General features: G+C 40.6%; 1 protein-coding gene across 6 annotated transcripts in view; it reads right to left on the bottom strand.

Annotated features, from left to right (window-relative positions):
- Positions 1-343: 343 nt before the first annotated feature.
- Positions 344-26,686, bottom strand: part of CELF1 (CUGBP Elav-like family member 1) — a 94,949-nt gene continuing 68,606 nt past the window's right edge. For 4 of the 6 annotated variants that reach the window (XM_024215330.3, XM_029911523.1, XM_024215341.3 and 1 more), the window contains exons 9-14: positions 22,681-22,809; positions 16,690-16,803; positions 16,297-16,482; positions 15,222-15,365; positions 9,629-9,797; positions 344-3,291 (exon numbers count right to left, since the gene is read on the bottom strand). In XM_024215330.3, coding sequence (XP_024071098.1) covers positions 9,670-9,797; positions 15,222-15,365; positions 16,297-16,482; positions 16,690-16,803; positions 22,681-22,809 — 701 coding nt within the window. In that variant the 3' untranslated portion in view covers positions 344-3,291; positions 9,629-9,669. The remainder of the gene's footprint in view (positions 3,292-9,628; positions 9,798-15,221; positions 15,366-16,296; positions 16,483-16,689; positions 16,804-22,680; positions 22,810-26,686) is intronic. The other 2 variants (XM_024215344.3, XM_024215324.3) reach the window with 1 other exon arrangement.

Genomic DNA, 26,686 nt, shown 5'->3' on the forward strand with positions numbered 1-26,686 from the left:
GGACCAAGAGAAAGAAAAGCATTAATTTAAGTTAGTGAACAGAGAAATATTCAGAAAAAAATAATATAGGAGGAGAGAAACTGGAGGGCAAGACAAAAGGATAATAAACTCTTGCCCATGTCTATTCACAGTAATAGATTAGCACAGTGCTGAAACCAACAGCTATTTTATATACCCAGAGAGAGTGGCATATCATGAACATTTTATCATACATTGCCTGGCTAAGAAATAGGAAGGTATTCCTCCATGCCCCTTTCAATCCCAGCTGGCAGAGTCCCCTCTCCCCACCTGCACCCATTTGTAGAATGAGAGATTGAGATTCAACACAGAAATGACACAAACAGACTCTTCTCAAACAGTTTAATAGCAAATAAACAAAGGAAGGTACCACACTTGGCATATACAAAATGACTTGTTGGTGTGTCTGTGCAATTAAAACAGCTTTAAGTTCCCCATCGGGACAAAAAGAAAAAAAAAGAAAAAAAAAAAAACAACACACGAAGGAAGAAAATTCCTTTAACACATACTCGCTCATTCCAAACTTGTAACAAATCTTTTCATTTTTAAATCCACTACACAAACTCCGCGATCAGATCAGAAAAGCAACATGTGCTCCTCTGCTTTTAAACCATTAAAGTAAAATCCATAATTTTCTACAGAGTACAACACAATTTCACACAAGAAGACATTTTGTTTTGCAAATCAAAACAAGAAAAGGAACAGCTCAAACAAGGTAAAGAAAAGCATTTCTACAACTGAATCACGACTTTGAGTTGATTAAATCCTGTTACTGCAGAACAGACTCTACATTTGGTCATAGTGGCAAATTGTTTTCTTGTCACATAGTGAATCACTTTACATTGTTTTCTAGTAGAAAAGGCAAAAAACTGTACAAAACCCCTAGTGTTAAATACGTTTGTACCAATAAAAAAGCCCACAGGTTTGTCTCCAAAATGTAAATTTTCTTTTTTAAATTATTCACAAAAAGCAGCCAAAAATCAGAAAGGCAGCTGCTGCTCCACTGTCTCAAATCCATTAAAACCACCACAGAACAATTAAAACAACCAAAGGGAGAAAAGGAAGGAAAGGAAAGGAACATCCAACGTTTGGCATTTTGGTTTTCTCCAGAGATTTTTCCACAGGTTTCCCCAGAGTTCCTCATGGAACTGAATGCACATTGTATAGAAATGTATTGGCAAAATTACTCAATACACTACGGTGTCTCAGCGCCCCAACTGACAGACGGCCTGATGCATTCAGACTGTGGGGCTAACAGCAGCCATCTCACAATCCTATCTCAAAATGAGTCTCCACCTTCTTCTCATACAGCCTCATCTCCCAAGTCCCAGATCTATAAATCACAGTCAAAAATAACATGTATTGAGAAGTAGTGAAATCCCCAGCCAACTCTGGGAGGGGAAAGAATAAATCGTCTTGTTCCCTTTTCACCACCCCAAGCACAGGTTAACCTACACAGCCAGGAGATCAGTCTCACATCCTTCCCTCTTTCCAACCTCTCTCCCCCTAGGATTTTACCTCATATTCTTTTCCCACACTGGGGTCCTTCACCAACTCACTTCCCTTAGTGACTAGGGTCTCCCCATAGCCATAGTCTTGCAGGTGCTTCCAAGTGCCAGTTTCTAGCCATGCAGTCTCACAGCAGATGGTTTTGTAGGACCAGGGGAAGCCAGCTGCCCTTAGAATAGTAGCCTGTACTGCAGGGCAGGAACAGAAACTGCTTGACTCTTTACCCAATTAAAGACTAAACAAAAACTAAAAAAAAAAAAAAAAAATCTCTATAGAGATTCCCCAGCTAAGGCCCCTGAGAGGAGAAGCTGGGGTTGGTACCCTGTTCAGGTAACAGCGTAAGAAGCTGTTGTATTGTGCTTGTCATTTGGGGTAAGAGCCAGCAGTTGCATGACCAGGCTTATAAAGGCCTTCTCTGGGATATTCTGAACACTCTACTGCCAGTGCTAACCTAGAGCCATTAAGCCTCCCTCCACCATCTCATTGACAGTGTTAAACTGGGGCTGAACCTCACAAAAATTATGCCCCAAATTATATAAAATAAAATTTAAGAATGTATGAAGGGAGCCCCAGTTCCCTGGGATTTTAGAAGCAGAATTACTGCAACGATCCCTCACTTACCTGCTTCCCATCTATCCTGGGATACCAAAACTCCTACAAGAACAATGCAACCAACCCTCCTCCTGGGAGCCTCTGACAGCTGTAGAGATGGAACAAGGTCCAGATGCTGTGTCAGGCAGACAGTCTAAGTGCACAGGTAGATGCCTCAGGTGACATCTGATCAGAAATTTGTCACACCAAAAACACCAATTTAAAAGGATACCTTTGAAACCCAGTAAATTGCTCAGTTTTTGCACAAACTATAGAAAACAGAGAGGTGAAGGTGATATATTCGAGGGTGTGAAGAAAACAGCAGGAATCATGCACTATCTGAGTTTGGAAGAATAAAACTAAAACAATCACATTTTGCTGAAGAGATTGTAGTTACAAAAACAAAACAAAAACAAAACAAGCATGCTGGGGTTTAACAAAATACAACATCAACTTTGATCAAATTTTCACTGCAGACAAAGGCTGATAACTACACAGGAAAGGAAAAAACAGTAAGTGCCAGGGCAAAAATGCCGCTACAATCAGGAGAAAATATAGTTCAAGTGTTTTGTGCTGATGCCACTCAAGTCAGAGTTTGAACTCATAAAAATACAAACTATTTCCTCAAGCACAGAAACCATTTCAGCAAAATGTGACCAGAAGCCTCCTGAAAGGCTAAGTCGCATCATTCAATTGACTTTTTTCTTCAGATTTTTGTTTTTAAAACTAAGCACACAGAAAAAACTAAGCCGAGAAAGTGACTGGCTGTATGTTCACAGAAATACAAATACTCCACGCGGTATGCTAGCAAGGCTGCTCTGAAGACAATTACAAAGAGTCAGAATCACAAAATCAAGTGGTTATCTTACGAAGTTCTAGAAAAATAGAATTTTTTTTTATATTCAAATGCAAGTTTAAATATTCTCCTTCAGCAGTCTTTCTAGCAAAACCAATTTGGCAGCACACACACAAAAAAAATAAAATAAACCAAAACAAACCAAAAACAAAGAAAGAAACAAACGTAATAAAAATACACATCAGCGTCAAAGGTCAACACAAGGTCAAAGGTGAGAGTTCAAGCATCAGAGAAGCTGAAGAGACAAGGATTTGGACGATGTACTTGAACGCCACATCGACATGCTTTAGGCACAACGATGAACAAACGGCAGGAATCTAGAAAAAAACAAACCAGAAAGAGGGAGACCCACTGAGTTACACAGAGCAGTACATCCAAACAAGGAGAGAGAGAACAGGAATGGGCACTGTACAATGAGACCTCTTGGGGAGGGGAGTTGACAGGGAGGGCAGCACATGCCAACGATGGACAAGTAAAAGTCAAAGTACATGGAGGACACCAAGTAAACATCAAAATGCCAGAAATAAAATGGAAGCAGAGGCCTGGATTTCCCTTTGGACACTGGTTTTGTGGGACTGCTGTGCATTCACCTTTGCCCCATGCCCAGTGTCCCTGCTAGCTCTGCTTGCGAGAAAGACAACAGAGCAAGCCCCACCCCAGGAGCCCACCTCCAAAGATAAGGCTCCAGGATTAACACCCAACTCACAGAAATTCAGACAGCAAGAGACAGGACAGAGGACACGGGGGTAAATTCACAGGTGATTTGACAGTTGAGACCTTTTTATGTCTTATCAAGGGAAATGCTTAGGTAGTGGTAGCCCAGGAAATCCATGCTCTTTGCTTCAGCTCCAGTCCCTTCCCATCCCTTAGGAACCCATGAAGTGGGAGGGTTGGTTGATTTTAGAACCAAATGAAAAGATTGTACAAGACAAATAAGCGGAACCAAAAACCCCACACAATAGAGAAGAATTCCTTAAGACTTGTCCTAGCTGAGCCCTTTTCACACTATTATACCTGGGCAGAAATTTTCCTTTCCCAACCCTTTCAATAGAAAGTCCCCTGCACTCTGATTTGCGAGAAGGGGATTCTGCGCACTGAGAAACTCTACAGTCACTGTTACCAGTTTGGAAAACTGGAAGATATATTGCCTGAACCTTTCTTGAGCAGAGTTTTCAGATCTGATGGGATCCCTACCAAGGGATGCTAACAGCTTTGCTGTCTTCTCGTGGCCACCAAACTGCAAAAGAGAGGGAGCCTTTTAGAGGGAACGTGGAAAGTAGAGGAGAAAGGGAGGTATCTTTTAGGATTCCACTTTACACCAGTTGTGGTGCCATGTCCTTCAGAGTCTCTCAAAACTGCTTAAGGGTTGCTGGTAAGTGATGTAAAGCTTTCAGTATCCCTATGAGTGAACCTGATGATTCCACAGCACTTGCAGCTAGCTCATGGAACTCAAGGACCCTCCTCTGAATAATGGGGCAACAAAAACATGTTGCCACAGGCTGGCTAGCACTGGTGGTTTGGGTTTTTTCCCCATGCTTACCCTTCCAGAGACAGAACTGAACAAGGAGACTGAGAGAAACCTCAGCTAGCAAGAGACACTGCAACATTAAACATTATTTCTATAGTTCTAGCAGTTTTTTAAGTGCTTGGCAAACAGCTACAAGGACCAGGTCTCTGCCCCAAAGAGCTTACAATCCAGAAAGGCAAAGTATCAGTGGAGAAATGGGGCATGGGAAAGAACAAAAGCTAAGGGTTCAAATGACATTTAGCAGACATCATAGGAATTCCTTGTGTGGTTTTGTCTTTTTTTTTTTGGTAGATATTTTCAGATGTCTTCTCTGTCAACAACTTTGAGGGAAAGACTAGGATTCATTAGAGGCCTTTTGGAAGAAGTGTCTAAAGGAGAGACTTGGATGAAAGACTGAAGAGGTGGCAGGTTGGGGCACATAATGACATAAGGAAAGGGAGACAGTTATTTCTGTGTCCTTGTTTCTCTCTCACATTTGTGGTCGATAACATTATACTGAAATTTTTCTGCATTCTATATTTTATACTTTGTAACATTTCCGCTTAGTGATCCACAACATCCTTATATTTGTCTGTTTGCATAAGGAAAATCCAAATGTACACTGTGGGCATCTGCGCTCTTGATTTGTAATTTTTTAGCTATGACATTGCTCAGGTGAAATAGTTGTGTAAAAAGGTGTTTCATTGAGCTGTTTTTAGATTGCTGCTGATTATCTGTTTTATTTCAGGAGGAAGTCAATGGGTTCACAAGTATGCAGAATTCCCTCTCCCCTTCTATACAGCGATCAACAAATGGAATTGCTTGAGTTAATTCTGCCTTGCAGGCAGGTAAGTTTCCAATATACATTTTACTGTCTAGGTTAAGGGCTTTTTATTTAAGGATTTAATTGCCTGGGTGGAATTTCCCATGGTGATAATTGTATTTTCCAGAAAAATTTAACTTGTTTGATCTATTATCTCATCATTAAAACATAAAAGATATTTCCAAAAATTGTTTCAGACTCTTTTGGAAAGTTCTAAGCCTAAGCAAAATGAGGGTTGATTTTAATGAATATTTATCAAAAGCATTTTCTAATAAATGCAAGCTCTGCATACTGGTAAGATAACTAAGCAGTAAGGAGACATCTAATTTTAGACTCTGTTATTTAGGTGCTGAAGAATCTAATCAGAGTAGGTTTGCTACAGCTGTAGATATTAAACAGTATCAGGCTAAGCCCAATCACAGCCTTACCTAATTCTTTGCTCTTAATATGGGATGCCAAGTAGAATCAAATGTCTTCTGAAAGTCGCAAAGCAGGCAAATACTTCCCCCTTGTTTCTATGAAGCAGATTGTTATTTACAAGGATCTGTAGAGTACACATGCAGTCTGGAGTTCTGTGGTTCAACAGAAATCATACTGGATTTTTTGTAGAATCTCTTTGGAAAATCCAGATTCTTTAGATTAAGAGCATACAAAATACTTTGCCCATTTGGCTATTTAAGCAAATCCTTCTGTAGTTATTTGAACTGAGTCAACTCTTATGCCAATATCAATGTAACATTAAGACATTTCAGAGAAGTGCATAGATTATAACCAACCTAAATATTTTGCGATAGCGTCCAATATTTAAGGATTTCAGAATGGGTCAAGTCTGTCCCAAATAATTTTGCCAGTTTCAATTACGTAAATTCTTTTCTTCTCCCTTCCAGTCTCATCTTTAATAGTCTTTGGTAGCATACAGAGTTTTTCTTCTGGGGACAGTTTTTCATTTGGATTATTTCTAAAGAGTAGTTCAAAGTGATTTTACCAGATTTTTGTCACAATGGGCTGCTAATTCAAAGTCTGCTTTTATGTTTAGTCAATTTATTTCAATGGTCCCCAAAACAGCTGACTGATTTGATTTGCAATAGAATGAGAGCGATTAAAAAAATACAGGATTTCCTGCTAAAGAGCGAGGAAGAAAATTCTGTTCAAATCTGGAAGGAATGAAGGAAGAGGCAGAAATCCCTAGTCTGTAGCAGCTGCCACCAAGCAGAAATGAACACACTTATTTTATACAATCAGCTACACTGCGCAGTAAAAAACCTCCAACAGTCAGAGACTTGATACATTTATTAACTTTGGCACTACATGCCTGGACACACCAATAGACTGAATGAAGCTGAAACAGACACACATTTAGGGTCCAATCTTTAGCTGGTATAAATTAGTGTAGCTCAGTTAAATTCAATGGAATTGCATCAATTCAGAGATGCTGGGGATCAGGCCCTTAGAATTTAACCTGCATAGATTTGCATTGGCAATACTTGCATTATAGTCATGCCAGTAAGGCACAAGAGCTAGCCCAGGTTAGGCTTCTAGTAAAGATAATCACACTATCTGGGAAGAGTCATAGGGCTAAATTCATCCCTGGCATAAGTGGGTGAATCTTCCACTTAAATCAATGGAAGTTACACCTGTCTACAACAGGGCTGAGTTTGATCAGTACAAGATGCAAAGGCTAAAGATACTAAATACAGGGCAACTGAAATGACTACTTAAAGGAACAGGCCCATGTCTGGGGTCAATGGAGCAAGGGTCTCAGCAGCATGTAGCGTACTATAAAAGAGAGTGACTGTAGAGACCACAGAGTACAGCTATCCCCTCCACTGATTCACAGCATTAATCCTTCCTCATTTAGCAGTTAGTCAGCCTGAAAACAGGCCACTGAAAATCAGTAGTTTCAATCATGCACATAATTGTATGTGTAAAACAATCACATTCAGGATTCTACAAAACCCTGGCCTTTTTTCCAGTGAAATAATTTAAGTAATAAATATTCTCCACCCTGGAGCGGTATAAAACTTCTATAAAAATAGAAACAACATTCTTGGTTACAGCAGGTCATGCTTGGAGCAGTTGCTCCCAATCATGATCTCTTTTCTTTTTTTTCTTTTCTTTTTTTTTTTTTTGCAAAGTATATTTATAAAATAATCCCATTATGACCTTAGAGGCCTTAACACTCCAACACTTTCTTCTCAGAAAACCAGGACACATCTCTCCCAGTGCACAGAATTCAAGTGTACACGGTTCGCCTAAGTGTATGTATGTATGTTTATAGAGAGACCCAAATAGTCAACATGAAAGGGTACCATATGCCAGCATAAATGGGAAATTTGGCAGTCTGTGCTTTTAACCTTTTTTCACCACAATATTCTCTGTATAATACTGACAATTTCTCCTACCCATCTGCCAGCACTACAGACAGGTTGGCACCAAAAAACTATTTGAGTTTCAAACTCATCAACAGAAAGGGCACTTTACCCTCGTGCTCTGATGCAATGGGTCAGGCCTGGTATTTGTGAGGTTTAAGAGTCCAGGGGACCCAGTCCCTGGATATGCCTGACTTTCCCCATGGACTGTAACAGAGTATCTGTAAACACAGGCACATTCTAAACAACATTTCAGGGGCTTATGGCTCTTCCTGCTAGAGTAGAGAAGGAAGTAAACACCCTGTGTCTGACCCCACATGCTTCCTACTTAGGAGCCAGCTCCCAAACACAGGATTGCAGTGTTACTTGGTGGGCTGAGGAAAAGCATCACCCCAAACTGGGAACACAAAGGAGAAGTGGAAATGGAGAAAATATGAGGTAAATGGAATCTCTATTAAAGATGTACAGAAACTGTAAACTTCCCGTGTGACACAGGTGGATTTTGGTGGTTAGAGCACTAGCCTCTACTGTGACTCCTTGATGTGCTTCAGGCCAGAGTTTCAAAGGGGCTTTGAGCCTCCTAAAATCAGTGTATACTAAGGCCCTGTAACACATTCTTTGCACACTTGTGAATTTGCCAATGTGTGTGTTCAAGAGGGGAGTGTCTGCTCTTACTTCAACATATTGGGTGACAGCCACTGCCAAAGGCAGAATAAGACTGGGTGGTTCAAGGGTCTGCTCTAGTACACTCACCACTTTAAAAGAAAACTGCAGTGTAAAAAGTAAATCTAATTACTATTCCAAATCACATCACAGAATTACTAGTGAGCAGGAAATTGCCTTTGGAAAAGAGTATGACTGCGGAAACAGCTCCCACTTGGATATGCAAGGCAGCAGAAACCTCAGAAGCTGTTGTAAAGTATGCTGTATTATTTGTTGTTAATTTAATAGTTTAACAATAAATAATTAGCATTTAGATTGTGCTTAGTGAGTATTAATTCAAAAGACCTGTGAGATGGGCATTATTGTCATTATAGAAATGGGAAAGCTGAAGCACAGGGATGGGAAGAGATTTGACCAAGGTGACACAAAGTCTGTGGCAGATTTGGAACAAGAACTCAGGAGTTCCTGGCTTCCAGCCCCAAATTTATTCCTCCAGACTACAGTGCCTCTCTAAACCCTAGCAATATTCCCAGCTGATCAGTCAAGAATAAGATTTCCTAAACACTGGGAAATTCAATTAATATGTAACTCTAGATGGACTATGAGGTTTTCTGGGCAGGGACAGTGTTTACAAATTTTTTATAAAGTGCGGTGTACATTCACAGTGCAACAATAAATACCACTTTATATAGCAAAATAATCACTGCAGTTTTCTTTTAACCCATTAACCTCTTTGCTCTTCTAGATTTTTCACCTGCTCTAGAGACAGATTCAGATAGGAAGTTCCCAACAGAAGACATTTAACTAAGGAAATATGAGAGCAAGGGGCATGGCAAAGGCTACATGAGGTCTGCTCCTTGCTCATCTCAAGGTGGTTCTCCCTCCCCGCCTTTCTTTTCCTCAATGCTGTCTGGTGTCAGTTCTGCTCCTCCTTCTTCCCTCTGGTGTCATGTCAGTTCTGCTGCTCTTTCTATACTCCCCCGCCTCCCCCACTAAAGTAGCTGGCATTGGTCCTTCTCAACACACTGGATACAAACACAGCAAACTTCAAATAAGGAAAAACAACAACAACAACAAAACACCTCAGTGATATGGCACCTAAAATCCAAAGTAAAATACTGGAAACAAAATCACAAACTTGTCCTCCATCCGAAGCAGAAATCCCAGCGGACGCTGCAGCTGAATCTTCAGGGGGAAGATGTGCCAGCTAGAATGGCATGGATCAGCATCCAGGACTGTAAAAACACAGCCTTAGGACTTCGAATCACTAAGTGCGCTCCTCCCCAACTTACCAGAAGATCCTTCTCCCTCCAGTCCCAGAGGGGAGGGGCGCTCAGTATGGCTTGCTGTCATTCTTAGAGCGCTTGAGCTGCACTTTCAGACGCTTCATGCCAATTTGAAAGCCGTTCATTGACTGGATGGCAGCCTGTGCAGAGACAGGATTGTCGTAACTTACAAAACCTGGGAAAAGGAAAAATACATAATTATAGCATGCTTAGATCCCAAACAGACAAGTGGATAAGACCCTCTGCTTCAAGAGCTGCATGCACCCAGGTTATCTCAAGGTAAACAGGTATGCGTGAAGTGCCATTTTCAAAAGCTCATAACTTCACTAGATCACTCAGGCACTTCGCAAAGGTTCCGGGCCAAACTGTAGCTTTCTACCACAAGCCACTTTGGCACAAGAGCTGTTTAAAAAAAAAAAAAAAAAAAAATATCACTACAATTTTTTTTTAAACAAACAGGGAAAGGCTTTTCCACCAGTCTCCTCAGATTCAAACATAGCTTACTGATTTTTTGTTCAAACTTCCCAAAAACTCATCCCTGCGGAGAGACCAAACTTGGAAATTTTCAGTCCAAAAGATGAAAACTTTGGAAAGTTATAAATAATTGCAAACAGGAGCTCAGCATGGAAATTCTCATGTAACCTTAACTTTAGCTATTGACCATGTTCCAGTTATGAGAACAAAAACTGATTTATTGGGCATAACTGAAACCTAGCTGTAACAGGAATGTCAGTATAGGCAAGATAAAAGGGGAAGAGAAGTGGCGTTGTATGTTAGAAATATTTACATGCTGAGGCACTATGATTATACAAACAATAAGTATGTTGGTAAAATTCTTTGAATAAGGCCACAATGAGAAACAGTGGGCATTTGCTAGAGACCCCTAAGAGTAGAGACTAGGAAGGTGAAATGAGCCAGCTCTCAGGGTACCTGAGACCACAGGATACTGTACTCAGAAAGGCTTAACTACAGAGATCTCCACTGGGTAACAAATACACCTAGCGTGTTTCAAAGAGATTTCTTAGTTATACAGGGAAAAACTTTACGATCATAAAAGTAGATTCCAACCAGTGGAGAAGATGCCTTGGAGAACCACAGTATAGAGCAGGGGTAGGCAACCTATGGCATGCATGCCAAAGGCGGCACGCGAGCTGATTTTCAGAGGCACTCACACTGCCCGGTTCCTGGCCACCAGTCTGGGGGGCTCTGCATTTTAATTCAGTTTTAAATGAGGCTTCTTAAACATTTCAAAAACCTTATTTACTTTACATACAACAATAGTTTAGTTATATATTATAGACTTATTGAAAGAGACCTTCTAAAAACATTAAAATGTATTACTAGCACGCAAAACCTTAAATTAGAATGAATAAATGAAGACTCGGCACACTGAAAGGTTGCCGACCCCTGGTATAGAGGAACTGACAGGGAATGCATGACAATAGGGGAGCTTTGATATCAGTGAGCACAAACTACATCCATAATAAAGAATGGGTGCACACAGAATCCAGCAGTATAAAGGGACTAGATTTCAGAAAGAAGTCTAGTAAGCTGTAAATGAAAGGAAGTGTTAAAATCCACCAACATGGAAGATGGCTGGGTAATTGAAAGACATGATACCTCAGGCAAAACAGACTATAACTTTGTTGAAAAAATAATATAAAGTAAAAGCAGCAGCCAGGGTGGTTTCATGAGCAATTATCTGCAATCTGAATTCAAAATAAACGAAGTACTGGAAAAGGAAAAAAGAGGGTGGCAAAGAAAGAAGTTTACAAAAGTTAATTAAAGCTGTGAATGGACGGGGGAAGTAAGGGGAGCCAAAACATAGAATGAAATATTCTAACCAGGGAGACTAAGGAGAATAAAAATGTTCTTACAGATATATAATCAGGGTAAGTAGTACTTGGGAGAAATTAAGTGTATTAAGAAGTGAGGAAGGAGATGAAAATTACCCTAAAATAGCCAAGATAATTAACTCCTTTTTAAAGTTTGCCTTAGAAAAACATTAACAAGTAAGGACAATTGGGAAGTAAGAAAGATATATAGCAACAGATACTGACTAAAAAAAATAAGGGAATACTAAGAAAGTGTAAACATACTTAAATTGGCGGGGTCAGATTAGGTGCATCCAAGGATTTAGTGGAACTAACCAAAAAATTATCAAACCACTCACTTATTTTAAAGTATTAAAGGTAACTGGGGAGAGAGGAGAGAAAATAAACATAGTCCCAATCTTCAAAAAAGTGAAGTAAGAGGCATCCTACTAATTAGCTTCCTGTTAAGTCTAAAATTCTATCCCTACTAAAATAATAGAACAAATATTAAAAGAAAAAACATCGCTAAAAACATTTAGAGGATAATGGTACCATAACAACAAAAACAGCACTGTGGATTTCAAAACACAAATCTTGCCAGACACACTTGTTTGGCTCTTTTAATAGGATTACAACATTAGTTGACAGAAGTGCAGTTTTAGATATTTATTTTGATCAAGCAGACATTTTAATCAAAATGAATTAAAATATCTCGAATATGAACAATAACATGCACAGAACACTAGCTGGCTGAAAATACTAAAGTACTGAGTTGGGGAAATATTTCATGGAGTACCACAAGGAATCTGCTAGTTCTGGACTTGCTAAACATCTTTGCTCATGATGTAGAACAGAGAGCAACTAGGACATTATCGATCTGGAAGGAGATAGAAATACTAGTGAAGACAAAGGAAGATACAAAAGGGATATAGAGAGGATAAATATGTGGGCAGAAAACAACAAAATGTGATAGCTTGGGATAATGCAGATAAGCACATCCTTGGAAAAATAACTAAAATTGCAGTAATTGAAAAGAGAGGGAAAAATCTGGGAAACAGTACTACTATGAGAGACTCAACAGCACTGGGGGACATGAAATTAGACACAAGTTTCCAAAGCAAACATGACCAGTGCAAATTTTGGGTTGCATACTACCGTCATCAAAAGTGCAGGGAAAGAGTAGTCCCATTCCCTAAGGTTCTGGTATGACCATGCACCTCATTACCAGAAAAAATATCGACAAATTATCAGGAGTTCAGAGACTAGAAAAATGAGGAAAAATCAACAGAACTATACACAAAAAGCACCATGTTAAGATTGCAGAATTAAAAAGACCATGAATTAGGATACACAACAAATAAGGTTCCAACAACGATTTATTTGACCATACCGTACATCCTGCATGTTTTATGGAATATGTTTAAAGATACAGTTTATATGAATCTCTATACATTTAACTAAGAAAAGAAGAATGGAAAACAGTATGTATGTTCAGTTTAGTTGAGTTAACGTTGCTGGTGGAATCTTAACCTTAGTATTTCCTGGCTTTATTATTTTAACACTGCAAGCTCAAATTTGTGTAACTACAGGGTTGTTTTTTAAGAAAAACAGAAAATACTAAACAGCTTTGCTTAATAGTGTTAGACTTCATACAATCGAAATTAGGCTTTGAAATTCAATCTGGGCAATACCCAGATATCAGAGTGATTGGCATGGTATAAAAAAACCACAAAATAAATTGCCTCCTTTGCTGCTGCTATTTATTTGATTGGAGGAAGTATTTTGCAAGTTGAGTTAACAGGGGAGCATTACATTTGTTTACGCTGGAGGGCTGGATGAAAAAGCAGTGTATGTAGATTGTTGTAGAAACACCTTGAGACTGCAACATCCATTAATCTTTTTTCACACTCACACTGCTCTAGTCTCTATTATTAAAGCACGATCTGAAAGAATTTTGCTGTGCATATTTCAGTGAGATGTTCACAATCTCTGCAGATTTTCCCAGGGCCCTGCTCATGACAGGCATAGAGAACATGCAGCGATGCCACAAAATGAGCAAGGCTCTATTATGTTCTATGTAGACTTAAGCATGCTCAATATCATCTGCTAAGAAGTGATAATATTTTCTTCCAAATCTAAGCTGCAGCAAATTCTGAGGGAAGGCTTTTCCCCACACTTCGAACTTCAACCACTTATCTTGCAGTTCTGTTCAAACTCAGGATTTTCCAAAGGACCAGATTCTTTGCCACCTTCTACATAGGAAAAGTAGTTCCATCTCAATTAAAGCTTTAAGGAGTTTGGCTGAACTTTAAAAATATCCCCTTCAGACAGAGACCAAGTATTGGTAATTTCAGTATGAGATGAATGTTTCACAAAGATATGTTTGATAAGAAAAGAAATTATAATGAAAGCTATATTGCAACCTTAATAATGGATGTGAGTAGAATCCACTATTGCTTGGCTAACCAATAACAGTCAGGATGGTACCATAACAACAGTCTGCAGATTTTTCAAGGTGTAAACACTAATGATGATGAATTATTTAGGGCAGTACCTTGTGGCATAACTAGGAGTAATGGGATCAAATTTAAAAAAAGGAAAATTCAAGGTGAATATCAGGAAAACCTTCCAGATGGTGAACTGGATTAGGCTGTGAAATAATCTCTTAATGGAAATGAAGTAACGCACATCACTTGCTCAAAACTAGACTGGACAAAGCACTAGAGAAGAGACTATGAGGAACAATCTGTCATTTGCACCAGTAGGATCCGCTACAGTTATCCCAATATGCAAAGGAGGCCCAGTAAATAACAGGATTGAGGACTCTACTATAAGTAGGGCCCTACCAAATTCACAGTCCATTTTGATCAATTTCACTGCCAGAAGGTTTTAAAATTGGTCAATTTCATGTTTCAGGTGTCTACATCTGAAATTTCACAGTATTATAACCATGGGGGTCCCAAACGTAAAGGTTCCCAGAAGTGGGTTTGATCTCCCCCACGCCCTTCTCAGAGCTGCCATGCAAGGGAAGGACAAGTCCCGTATCTCCCCAGTCCAGCAGGGATCTCCCTGGTTGGGGGTGCTTCCAGGAGTAAGGGGAGGCACTCGGAGGTGGTCTGATCTCACCCCCGCCCCCAGCTGCCATGCAAGGGAAAAACAAGTCCTGTTCCTTCCCAACCCAGCAGGGAGGTGCAGCTAGGAGCCCCCCAGCTGGGCAGCTCCCAGGAGCAAGGCGATATTGGACCCACCTCCACAAGTCTCCGCCAGCTGAAGGAACCTCCGGGGCTAGAGCTTTCTGCAGCAGGGGGAGGCACTTGGAGGTGGGTCTGATCTTCTCCTGAGAGCAAGAGTGGCCATGGAGGGGAAGGACAAGTCCTCTCCATCCCCCCAGCCGGGACTTGCAGCTAAGAGCCCCCTAACAGGGGCACTTCCAGCCACAAGGGGGAGATCAGATTTCACGGGGAAGGACTTATTTCACATTCCATGACATGTTTTTTCACAGCCGTGAAATTGGTAAGGTCCTAACTATAAGAGTTGCCCACACCCACATTATTCCATCACCACCTCAGGCTAGTGGGGTCTGAAGGCCAGGGCTTTCCTAGACAGACTGACTACTGAGGTCAAAGAATAAAGAAAAATACCTCTGCCTATCTGACCACTGTATGCAACTGTCTGCCATCCCTCCATGAAAACCTCCACCCAACTTATTTTCTCCCAGAGAATGGCAGTGATATATCATATCATTCTTCACCCCCTGCTACTGACAGTGACTGGAACCAACATACCAAAACACTTGCTTAGATTGGTCTGCTTGTCAATGAAAACCTTGGCGGAGACGACATTCCCAAATGGCATGAACATCTGCAGCAGGTCCTGGTCCCCAAACTCCTGGGGGAGGTGGTAGATGAACAGATTGGCTCCCTCTGGACCTTCAAAACATCCATCGATTAGAAACACAAATTCAGCAAAAGCATGGGAGGTTGGGCCCTAATCTCAAAGCAGAGACCAAGAGCCATTCAATATAATTAACTTTGCCCTCTCCTCCCCGAGAAAGCAGTAGACAGGACCATCTTGATTTCAAAATAAAGCAACATGGTCTGTTGCTGGGATCAAATATTAAAGTGATTTTAGCTCCTTCCCCACTGTCTTTTCTCTAATTACTACACTTTCTGCATCATACTGAAGTCAACATTGGCTCAGCACCACAGATCTCGTTTGCTGCTGCATGGGAGACCTATGGGTATGAATCAGCCCAGGGTGCTGCCTAAAACAAAACAGGTACTTATGCCAAGTCTCCAGCATGAGGAAACCAGCCAAATTGAATATAAAGACTAAAATGCTCCTGATATCCTGTATATTGGCAATGGCCTAAAACTCTCAGGTTCTGTTCCTTGCCTCTAAGTCAATCCTCCTCCTCATTCCACCTGCTGCCCACATCATAGTCCCATAGTCCTCATTCTTTCACAGTCTTTCACTCTACATGCTAAATTAATCCAGTATCTGAAGTGTCAAAATACCAGCGACAGGGACTGTTCAGGGTGGTAACAAAAGGAAGAAATTCAAGTAATAAAATGAAATTAAGAAAATAAATATCCCTGATAGTGACACGTATCAGGCTGTGGCGACACCTCCCCCCAAAGGAATGTTTAAAACTGAACAAAGCACCAGAGAAATCAACTATATGGAACAATTCTGCAGTGGCCTCCCCGAATGGAGGAACTATAAGAGAATTCTCACTCTAGCTTCTGTGATTCTAGGAAGGCAAATGCTGTGCATGTGGTATGTGTATAAGGCTCAAGGCTTACTCTTCCTCAAACCCCCACTCAAGCACTCAAGTCCTCTGCATAACTTCCCACCTACCTTCTTTTTGACTTCCTGCTGCACCAATACTCTGTTGTGTTAACAGACTCTGGTTGTAGAGAGTGGGCAATGCTGCAGCAGCATATTGCTGAATCCCAGAGTACGCCTGAGTGAGGGCCTCCATTGTGCTACCCGTGCCATTTGAGAGGCCACCGCTGCCGAGGCCACCATTTAAGGCTGCCATCCCTATGCAAGAAAAGCGAAATGAAGATTTAATAATTGAGTGGTGTGTCTGAGCCGATGCTAGTCAACTTTCAATACACTTCACTGCTGTCAGAAACAAGCAACGGAGAACAGGCAGGGATAAACAGAATAGCTTATCCAGGAAGCAGTGGCACAACTATAGGAATTATAATCAGTCATTTTTCCCTCCCCTCGCTACACAGAGCTTACCTGCTAAAGAGCTGACATTGAGGCCTGCTGTAGCACCTGCTAACGTCTGCAGCGCTCCAAGAGAGGCCATTGGGTTAACAGAGGAGCTGCTACTCGAGCTAGGTGAGGAACCTGCTATTAAAATTAGAGAATTAAACACCAAACAATAACTTCTGCCCTTTATCATTCAAATCCCTTGTTAACCCATTTTTACTGCAATGCTAGTAACTAGTCAACCAATAATGACTAGAGCAGGGCAGTTGAGGATAGTTTACATTAAAAAACGAACTAAGCAGCTATGGCCAATCAACCCACTGACTGATGTGCATGTAGGAGGAATCCCTTTCCCGCATCTTTTAACTGTTTTTGTCTTTTCATAGCAAGAGCTCTTTGGGGACAGGGAGGGAGGGAGGGAGTGAGTGAGTGAGTATGTGTGTACAGTACCCAGCACATTTTGGATGCTACTTAATATAAAATAACAACAACATAGTTAATAATACATTCGCTGCAGAGTATCTAAGCCAGGCCTGGATGCAACCAAAGCATGATAACCAGCTGGGGTCTCCACCCGAATAATATAAAAATCAGTAGTGCTGCAATGTGGAATAAAATAAGTATCCGAGACTGTATTACTATCAATCACATGCAAGATGAGAGAGAGAGAGATCCTGGAGAGATTAAAGAAGGCTCCAGTCAGACTGAACACAAGGTTTTCCCTTACAGATAGAGCACAGAGAACAGATGCCTAGAATCTATTCTGGCAACTGAAATCATTTTCCACTATGGAATTCCTGCTGCAGCAGCTGGGGCTGAGGTCAGGGCCAGGAACAAGTCAGAGAACAAACATCTCCAACACAAACGTTATCCTCCTCCATCACAAGAGTGTGATTGCTAATTGTCCTTTTTAGCAAAGAATCAAACAGATTATTTATTAATCAGGCGTGGTCTCTAACACACTCACAGTCCACACTGAACCCAGTTCAACAACAGATAGAGTTAGTCACAACAAACTGGATAGGGCAGCTGATAGGAAGCACCCTGTCTCTTTCAGGTCAGTAGTTTCTGAAAAGAGAGATATTTCCAGGGGAATAGAGGTTCAAACCATAGGTCATCTGTACAGATCTCAGCACTGGTGAGAAAGAGGAATCATTCCCTGTTATTATAGAGGCATCTCAGAGCCACCTTTTTGGATGTGACAGATCACAAGCGTACACAGGCTGACAAGCATCAGTGAGCGATAAGTGCTGGGACATTTTAGCATATTCTATTCAGTTAATCTCTTATGTTTTTATTGCACCTCAGCCAAAATGTTCTCAATGTGGTTTACATACTATTAAAGCTGGTTGAAGTTTTAATTTTTGAAAAAATATTTTGTAATTGTCGTCACTATTTTTCATCCAAATCTATTCTACACAATTTATACATTAATAATTGCACCTGTCATCTGACACTTAGCCACTTCTGGGGTGGTATATTAGCTATTTAATAGGGTACAGCAAAGTTACAAAACATTTTAGGGCAGAAATAAGGAATCCTGTAGCCAATAAAAACTATAGGGGAACAAAGGAGACCAGAATTTTAAAATCTGGATTTCATTTTAGCTATGATACCTGGTCAACAAGACTACTCGTTATAAAAAGTTCCAGAGAACCTTTGGAGTCTAGTTAGAACCTCAGTTTTACATCTCAACTAAAAGAATCCAACAACAGTATCCCTTCCATAATGCTAAGCTGGGTTACTATTTCCATACGGACTCGGAGGGAAGAGGGCCACCTAACAGATCATTATTATTTGAGCAAAGCTAGTATGGTTAGCACTATACAATGCAGAGAGAATGTTATGATCTGTTCCACAAGTTGACAGACAAAACAGACGACATACCAGTTGGCTAGACGAAGGTCCAAGTTCAAAAATGGTGCTAATTGTTGTGTCGTGTCTAAAATGAGATTTACTTCTACAATGGTTAACTACTTAAAAGCTTTGTAGAAGAATGCGCCACAAGGCAGGATCTGAACAAAGTCATTTGGAGCACAAGAAAGAGATTATTTCAAGAACAAGGAGTTACACAAAAAAAGGAATGAAGCCAAGAGTGGAGAAGGATACGGAGGGAACAGACATGAGAGAAGGGAATGGATGTCTTGTCTATATAAAAAAAACAGCACCAGTTTAATTTAAGGTGTAATTTTAAACCAATTTGAGTGCAAAAGGTTGGGTGGACACTTATTTCAGTTTAGCATAGTCAATTAGGATCTGTTTAAGCTAAATCAAAATAATCCCTCAAACTGAGATAAGTGAGCCTACACGGGGGTTTGCACTGGTTCAACTAAACTGATGGTAAAAACAAATTTAAATTAAATCAGTGTATATTTCTCACATAAACAAGGCCAGGGTGAAGGCAGGGAGCAGTGGAATAGAATTAGGGAGAAATGTGAGCAGAGATGTAGAGAGGAGTGGTGTTGTGCACAGCTTCAAAGTGAGGACCATGAGCTTGAATTTAACATAGAAAAAGGGGAGCCAGGAAAGGGCTCTAAATAAGAGACTAGCATGGCCTGAGAGGTGTGAAAATCACTAACATTATTTAGGTTTTACTATTATACTTACTATTTGTATTGCAGTAGTGCCTAGAGGCCCCAGCTCCATTATGCTATGTACTGTGTAAACATATAACAGACAGTCCCTGCCCCAAAAGGCTTACAGTCTAACAAGTACCACTAACTAGGCCTCATTCCACTTAGCTTGTAGGATCTGAAGACATCACAGCCTGTAGTGGCAAGGTTGTAGGTAATCCTCCCACTGAACTCACCACAGGTGATCTTCTCAAAGACCCTTCCAGTGACAAATGCAAGTAAAAAAAAGGAGGAGATAATACTGGAGATCAACTAACTGATATGCCAGTGGTGTCAAGACTCAAAGTTCTGTGATTAATTGTGAGGAGACATACCATGACATTGAATGTTGATTATAGTTCTACTTCTACTTTTTTCAAAAGAATGACAGTAAATGGCATATAAGCACAGTACAGCACAGGATTAAAATTGAGCCAGATTTTGCCAGGTCAACAACCCCAACAATCTTCTTGGCACTGCTATCTTGTTCTCCAGAATCACAACTGTAATTTTTTAAGGTCTTTAGCCTTTGCAGTTATGCAAAAATCCCTGAAAACAAGAAGCAAGTGTAATTGATGCAGTAATGTCTGCCTGAGTCTGCAGACAGCCTGAAACAATAGCTTTAAGAGATGTGAATTGCCCTATACATCTCCTTGGGATGGTCACTCAGATGTCCAACAATGATCGTTTAAATATCAACATTTAACTATATTACAGTACAACCTCAAGAGTTACGAACACCTTGGGAATGGAGGTTGTTTGTAACTGAAATGTTCATAACTCTGAACAAAACATTCTTTCAAAAGTTTACAACTGAACATTGACTTTATACAGCTTTAAAACTTTACTATGTAGAAGAAAAATGCTGCCTTCCTTTTTTTCTTTTAGCAGTTTATGTTTAACACAGTACTCTATTCTATTTGCCCCCTTTTTTTTCCATCTCTGCTGCTGCCTGATTGTGTACTTCCGGTTCCAAATGAGGTGTGTGTTTGACTGGCCAGTTCGTAACTCTGAGGTTATACTTAGGGTGACCAGATGTCCCGATTTTATAGGGACAGTCCTGATTTTTGGTTCTTTTTCTTATATTACCCCCACTCCCTGTCCCGATTTTTCATATTTGCTGTCTGGTCACCCTAGTTATACTGTATGCTATTAAAGCACAGAAGAAAGGATAAGGAGAATCAGAGATCTGCACAATCTCCTCTGAGTGGGACCATCTCATTTTGGCACCAGGAGTGGATGGCACTTGAGAGAAAACCACTATTTTTTCCTTCCAATATGACCCATGGAAAAGGTCAAAGGACAGGAGCAGAGCCCTGGGATGCATCTGAGCCTCATCAAGTGGATGATATTCCTGCAGAACATCTAAGCTCCACTGAGGGGAAGCCAATTCTAGAGAGCCCAGTGTGGCATTGAAACCCTACAGCCTAGTCCCATTAAGCAGCAAAGACCAGCTTCTATTCTGGTGGTAGATATGGGGCCAAGGACGGCTACTGCTCCGCTCTGCTGGATGGAGGCTGTCTGCAGAGTCACACAAACACCACTGTACCAGTTACACTAGGGTCACATTCAAGTTTTTTCTTCCTCTACACGTGAAGTTTGGAAAAATGTTTTTAATGAAAGCTTAAATTCTGACATCCTCACAACTCTGGGAGTCAGGACTTAGCTGTGTGTATATATACACACCCAACTTTAAATCTTACTGAGTAAGAACCAAACCTGACTAGCCCAACAGAGCCTGTGAGATCATATTTTGAACATTCGCACAATCTGTTGTGTGTGTAATCTCATTTTGACATCTCAAATGGGTTGATCTTGAGAGAGTACAACTACTCCCCTTCAGTGCAAGGAAATATCTATGTTCTTAGACTATGCTCACTAACATGTTTTTATCTAGGGAGGGACTGAAGCAGAGGGCCTTGGGAATTCTCTCTCTCTTCTCTTCTATAGCCTAAACTCTTTGAGATGGATTTTAGGGTACACATTTTTACTATAGGGTAATCTGACAGGCAGCCAAAGTAACTAAAAGAGTAACTGTCAATTTTGGTGAACCACACTTCTCAGTAAAAAAAATTATGAGGGACAGCTTCTCTGACAACAGGCGTTCTCTTGAAGGCCCTCTGAGCTTGAATCTTCCTTAGGGACTTCCATAGATAGGGGAAGCCTTCTGATTTAAATCAAAACCAAAGGTCCACAATTTAACTTCTGACCCTGCAACATGAGGTTTCCCAACCAAAGTTCCCATAAGTCTCCTTCTCCAACACTAGCCATCTGGGCCTGCTGAGCAGTATGTATCTGAATCAGTACAGCAGTAGATTGGTCTGGCAGACAGAGGTAAGGTTGTTATCTCTATAGATTGTATATTAGAGCTGGATGAGCAATTAGGCCTTTCCATGAAAAGAAAAACTCTGCTAGAGACCAGTAAAGTACAGTCCTCTCCCTAACCCTATGAATATTAATGATGGTCAACAGTGGTTGAAATCATGACAATCCAAAGCAAGAAATGGGCTCTATAAATAAAGGGACCTCTTTCTTTTCCTGTGTCAGTAGTTTAGAGTAGGCAGAAGCAACTGGCCCAGGCAAAATTTTGGCTTACACTGGTACTAAAATAGAGCTTGGCTCATATAATCTAGTTTGAGTGTATGTTTTTGTTTTGCCATTTGTTATCTTTGGTAATTTGGATGTCTAGATAATCACACTTAACAAGAAATCAGCAAGACAGTGCTTAAGGAGATGTTAGATGTTCTAATCTCCCTGGTATTACACCCATAATAAAGATATCGGAAAGAATAAAAAAAGGGTAAGGAGAACAAAATAACTTTTTCTGTATTTGCACACCTGCATGAGCAGCTGTATGTGACTCCTCTCCCTAGCCACTCAACAAAACATACTGGAAATTAGAGCTATGTTAGTTTTAGAGGAAACTGTGATTGCTCCTCAGGCTTTAATGAAGATAAAGCTGTGTGTGAATTTTCTTGCATACATGTTCAAAGGCGTGTCTATCGTCAGAAAACTTGGGAGAGGCCAAAAACTCTACAGCATCTGCCTAAAATGCTGCTTGAGTAGTGATGGACCATGTGACCTGCATATACTAGCAATGACTAGAGAGGTGCTGACTTCCTGTTTTATGGCAATCCCAACACTTCCTTTTACTCAAGATTAAAGTAAGCCCCTGGAGAAAATAACCTTTTCACACAAAAGCATTTGCTGGCAAAAGTATACCTAGCTTAACAAATACTAGAGAACCTCATTGGACAGGTGAGCAAAAAGACCATTTCTACTGGTTACAACTGCCTACCCAGGGAAGAATACACAGAGCATTAACTATGGACTGAGAGACAGAGGGTGGCATAAAAGCTGACCTAAGCCATGCAATAATGCACTATGCAACAAATGGCCTTCTTACCTGAACTGGTGAGCACACTTAGGGGACTGCTGGAAGAAGTGAGTGCAGCGGTGCCACTTGGTGTGTTCTGAGCTGCACTGGCTGCAGCTGCTAATGCAGCCAGGTTCTGTAACTGCATCGCATTCAACCCTGCAACACATTAAAGAATGCACAGGATTTCTGCTCTGATATCATTGTCCATTCAAGCAAATTGGACCAGCAGCCTACCCCACTCTGCATGGGGAACAATGGCAGCTGGGAGGAGCTATGCCATCTTGTTACACCAGATAAAAAGTTCCCATCTAGCCATAAAGGAAGCAGATCATGATCCCTCTGGACCTGTTCATGAATCCCAGTGGGTCACAACCCCATGGTTCACAATTCACTATAGAAATTCCCAGACAATCAGGGCTCTTTCCCCAGAAGAGCCAGCGCATCCGCTACAGCCAAGGGTGCAACAGGTAAGTCAGGACCTTCCGGCCCACCTGTACCTAACCCCCAGGCCCAAAGGAACCTGCCTGGGACCAGTGACCTCCCTACACACACTCCACATAGTAACAGCAGCAGCCAGGAGAGTCTGCTGAGTCTCCAGACATAAATCATTCACGCAACACTGGCATAACTGCTGTATTGTCACTGCTTGCTAGTCTCCCTTCATCTCGCCCCGTTTCTACTACACTAATCCCTCAGGTGCCCAATCCAAATTTCCCTATATATTTTGCTTCTCACCCTCGTTTCTTCCGCCCATCTACTTTTACCTACTCCTCCAATCCCTTCCTCTCCCCTCGTGTCAACCCCAAGTAACTCATTCCCAAAACCCAAATGAATATAAAACTAAGTTATGTTCTTGTTTGTCTTACACTTGCACTCAGATGCCTGAGTCAGGTTTGATGCCTCATTGCGCTGAGTGCTGTGCAAGTACATGGTAACACATACTCCTTGCCCCAAAGAACTCAGTTTAAGTTGTTTTTTTAAATACAAATACATAAACACCTTTAAAAAAAGTGCACATAGAACAAACGTGACATACACATCAATTATCCTCCTGATCACTTGTATTTCTTGAGGATAGGTGCTAAGCAGTTTGTCCCATTTACATTGTAATTACCAGATGGCATTCACCCAAGAGTTCTGAAAGAACTCAAATGTGAAATTGTGGAACTATTAAGTATGGTTTGTAACCTGTCGTTTAAATCAGCTTCTGTACCCAATGACTGGAAGATAGCTAATGTAACGCCAATATTTTAAAAGGGCTCTAGAGGTGATCCTGGCAATTACAGACCGTTAAGTCTAACGTCAGTACCGGGCAAATTAGTCGAAACAATAGTAAAGAATAAAATTGTCAGACACATAGAAGAATGTAAATTGCTGGCAAAAGTCAACATGGTTTCTGTAAAGGGAAATCATGTCTTACTAATCTAATAGAGTTCTTTGAAGGGGTCAACAAACATGTGGACAAGGGGGATCCAATGGACATAGTGTACTTAGATTTCCAGAAAGCCTTTGACAAGGTCCCTCACCAAAGGCTCTTATGTAAATTAAGTTGTCATGGGATTAGAGGGAACATCCTTTCATGGATTGAGAACTGGTTAAAAGACAGGGAACAAAGGGGAGGAATAAATGGTAAATTTTCAGAATGGAGAGGGGTAACTAGTGGTGTTCCCCAAGGGTCAGTCCTAGGACCAATCCTATTCAACTTATTCATAAACTATCTGGAGAAAGGGGTAAACAGTGAGGTGGCAAAGTTTGCAGACGACACTAAACTGCTCAAGATAGTTAAGACCAAAGCAGACAGTGAAGAATTTCAAATAGATCTCACAAAACTAAGTGATTGGGCAACAAAATGTCAAATGAAATTTAATGTGGATAAATGTAAAGTAATGCACATTGGAAAAAATAACCCCAACTGTACATACAATATGATGGGGGCTAATTTAGCTACAACTAGTCAGGAGTGATCGTGGATAGTTCTCTGAAGACGTCCACACAGTGTGCAGCGTCAGTCAAAAAAGCCAACAGGATGTTAGGAATCATTAAAAAAGATAGAGAATAAGACGGAGAATATCTTATTGCCCTTATATAAATCCATGGTATGCCCACATCTTGAATACTGTGTACAGATGTGGTCTCCTCATCTCAAAAAAGATATACTGGCATTAGAAAAGGTTCAGAGAAGGGCAACTGAAATAATTAGGGGTTTGGAATGAGTCTGGATATAATTTGGGACTTGTCTACCTGATTATCTACCCTTCTGAAGATAATCTCCGTTGAAGTGTACAGGGAGGACTGCACATTCTGAATGAAGGGCCCCAAACTGGGGAATCTGCTTTCAGTGCATGAAGCAAGGCTCCTTGTTTCAGCCACACCTTTGCCAGATGTATCTAAAACAGAGGTTCTCAGACTTTTTTAATAATATGGACCATAATTTACTAGACAAAGAATCTTCTGGACACACCACTCCCATTCCCAATTGCACAAATCCACTTCGTTTCTTTGCCACATGGATGCTGTGGGATTGAGAGGCTATGATGGCATTTTTTATGGGCAGCTAGGGTGGCTCCTCCTCTTTCTGACCTGCTTCTAATCAGCATCAGTGACCAACAGCATGTGCTGTGCAGACCACAGTTTTGAACTACTGGTCTAAACCAAGGCATTTTCTTTCTCTGTTCTTGTTTCTTGGATGGTTAATAGAGTGAAGGATCTGCTGCCAACTGTGGGCAATTCTAAATAGATGTTTGCATCCCGGCATGTCACACAGTGGCAATGGGCACACTATAAACTATTAAAATAAAAATAAAACAATTCAGGTACAGGGTTTATACACAAGAGACCGTCTCAACATTTCCTTTAGCTGCACTCACTCAAAGCCAAACTTCCACTCTATTCTTTGAGGACTGTCTCCTCTCAAGCTCTGGGGATACTTCACTGGGAGAAAGCCCTAACACTGGCTCTAGGATCCCAGACCCTGAGAGGAAGTGGGGAAGGAGGAAAGAGAATATTAGTTAAGCTGATCAGGTAATTTCTAGGGCTGTCGATGAATCGCAGTAAACTCATGCGATTAACTAAAAAAAAATTAATCGTGATTAATTGCACAGTTAAACAATAGAATACCAATTAAAGTTTATAAATATTTTGGATGTTTTCTACATTTTCAAATATATTGATTTCTATTGAAACACAAAATACAAAGTGTACAGTGCTCACTTTATATTATTTTTTATTACAAATACTTGCACTGTAAAAATGATAAACAAAAAAAATTTTATTTTTCAATTCACCTTATACAAGTACTACAGTGCAATCTCTATTGTGAAAATGTAACTTACAAATGTACATTTTTTTGTTACATAACTGCATTCAAAAACAAAACAATGTAAAACTTTAGAGCCTACAAGTCCACTCAGTCCTATTTCTTGTTCAGCCAATTGCTAAGACAAATAAGTTTGTTTACATTTACGGGCGATACTGCTGCCGGCTTCTTATTTAAAATGTCACCTGAAAGTGAGAACAGGCGTTCGCATGGCACTTTTGTAGCCGGCGTTGCAAGGTATTTATGTGCCAGATATGCTAAACATTTGTATGCCCCTTCATGTTTCGGCCACCATTCCAGATGTCCATGCTGATCATGCTTGTTAAAAAAAATAATGCATTAATTAAATTTGTGACTGAACACCTTGGGGGAGAACTGTATGTCTCCTGCTCTGTTTTACCCGCATGCTGCCATATATTTCATGTTATAGCGGCCTGGGATGATGACCCAGCACATGTTCGTTTTAAGAATACTTTCACAGCAGCTTTGATAAAACGCTAAGAAGATACCAGTGTGAGATTTCTCAAAATAGCTACAGCACTCGACCCAAGACTTAAGATTCTGAAGTGCCTTCCAAAATCTAAGAGGGACGAGTTGTAAAGCATGCTTTCAGAAGTCTTAAAAGAGCAACACTCCGATGCGGAAACTATAGAACCCGAACCACCAAAAAAGAAAATCAACCTTCTGCTGGTGGCATCTGACTCAGATAATGAAAAT

The sequence above is a fragment of the Terrapene carolina genome, unplaced genomic scaffold (assembly GCF_002925995.2).
Source record: "Terrapene carolina triunguis isolate 2854851 unplaced genomic scaffold, T_m_triunguis-2.0 Scaffold96, whole genome shotgun sequence".
NCBI classification, from domain to species: Eukaryota; Metazoa; Chordata; order Testudines; family Emydidae; genus Terrapene; species Terrapene triunguis.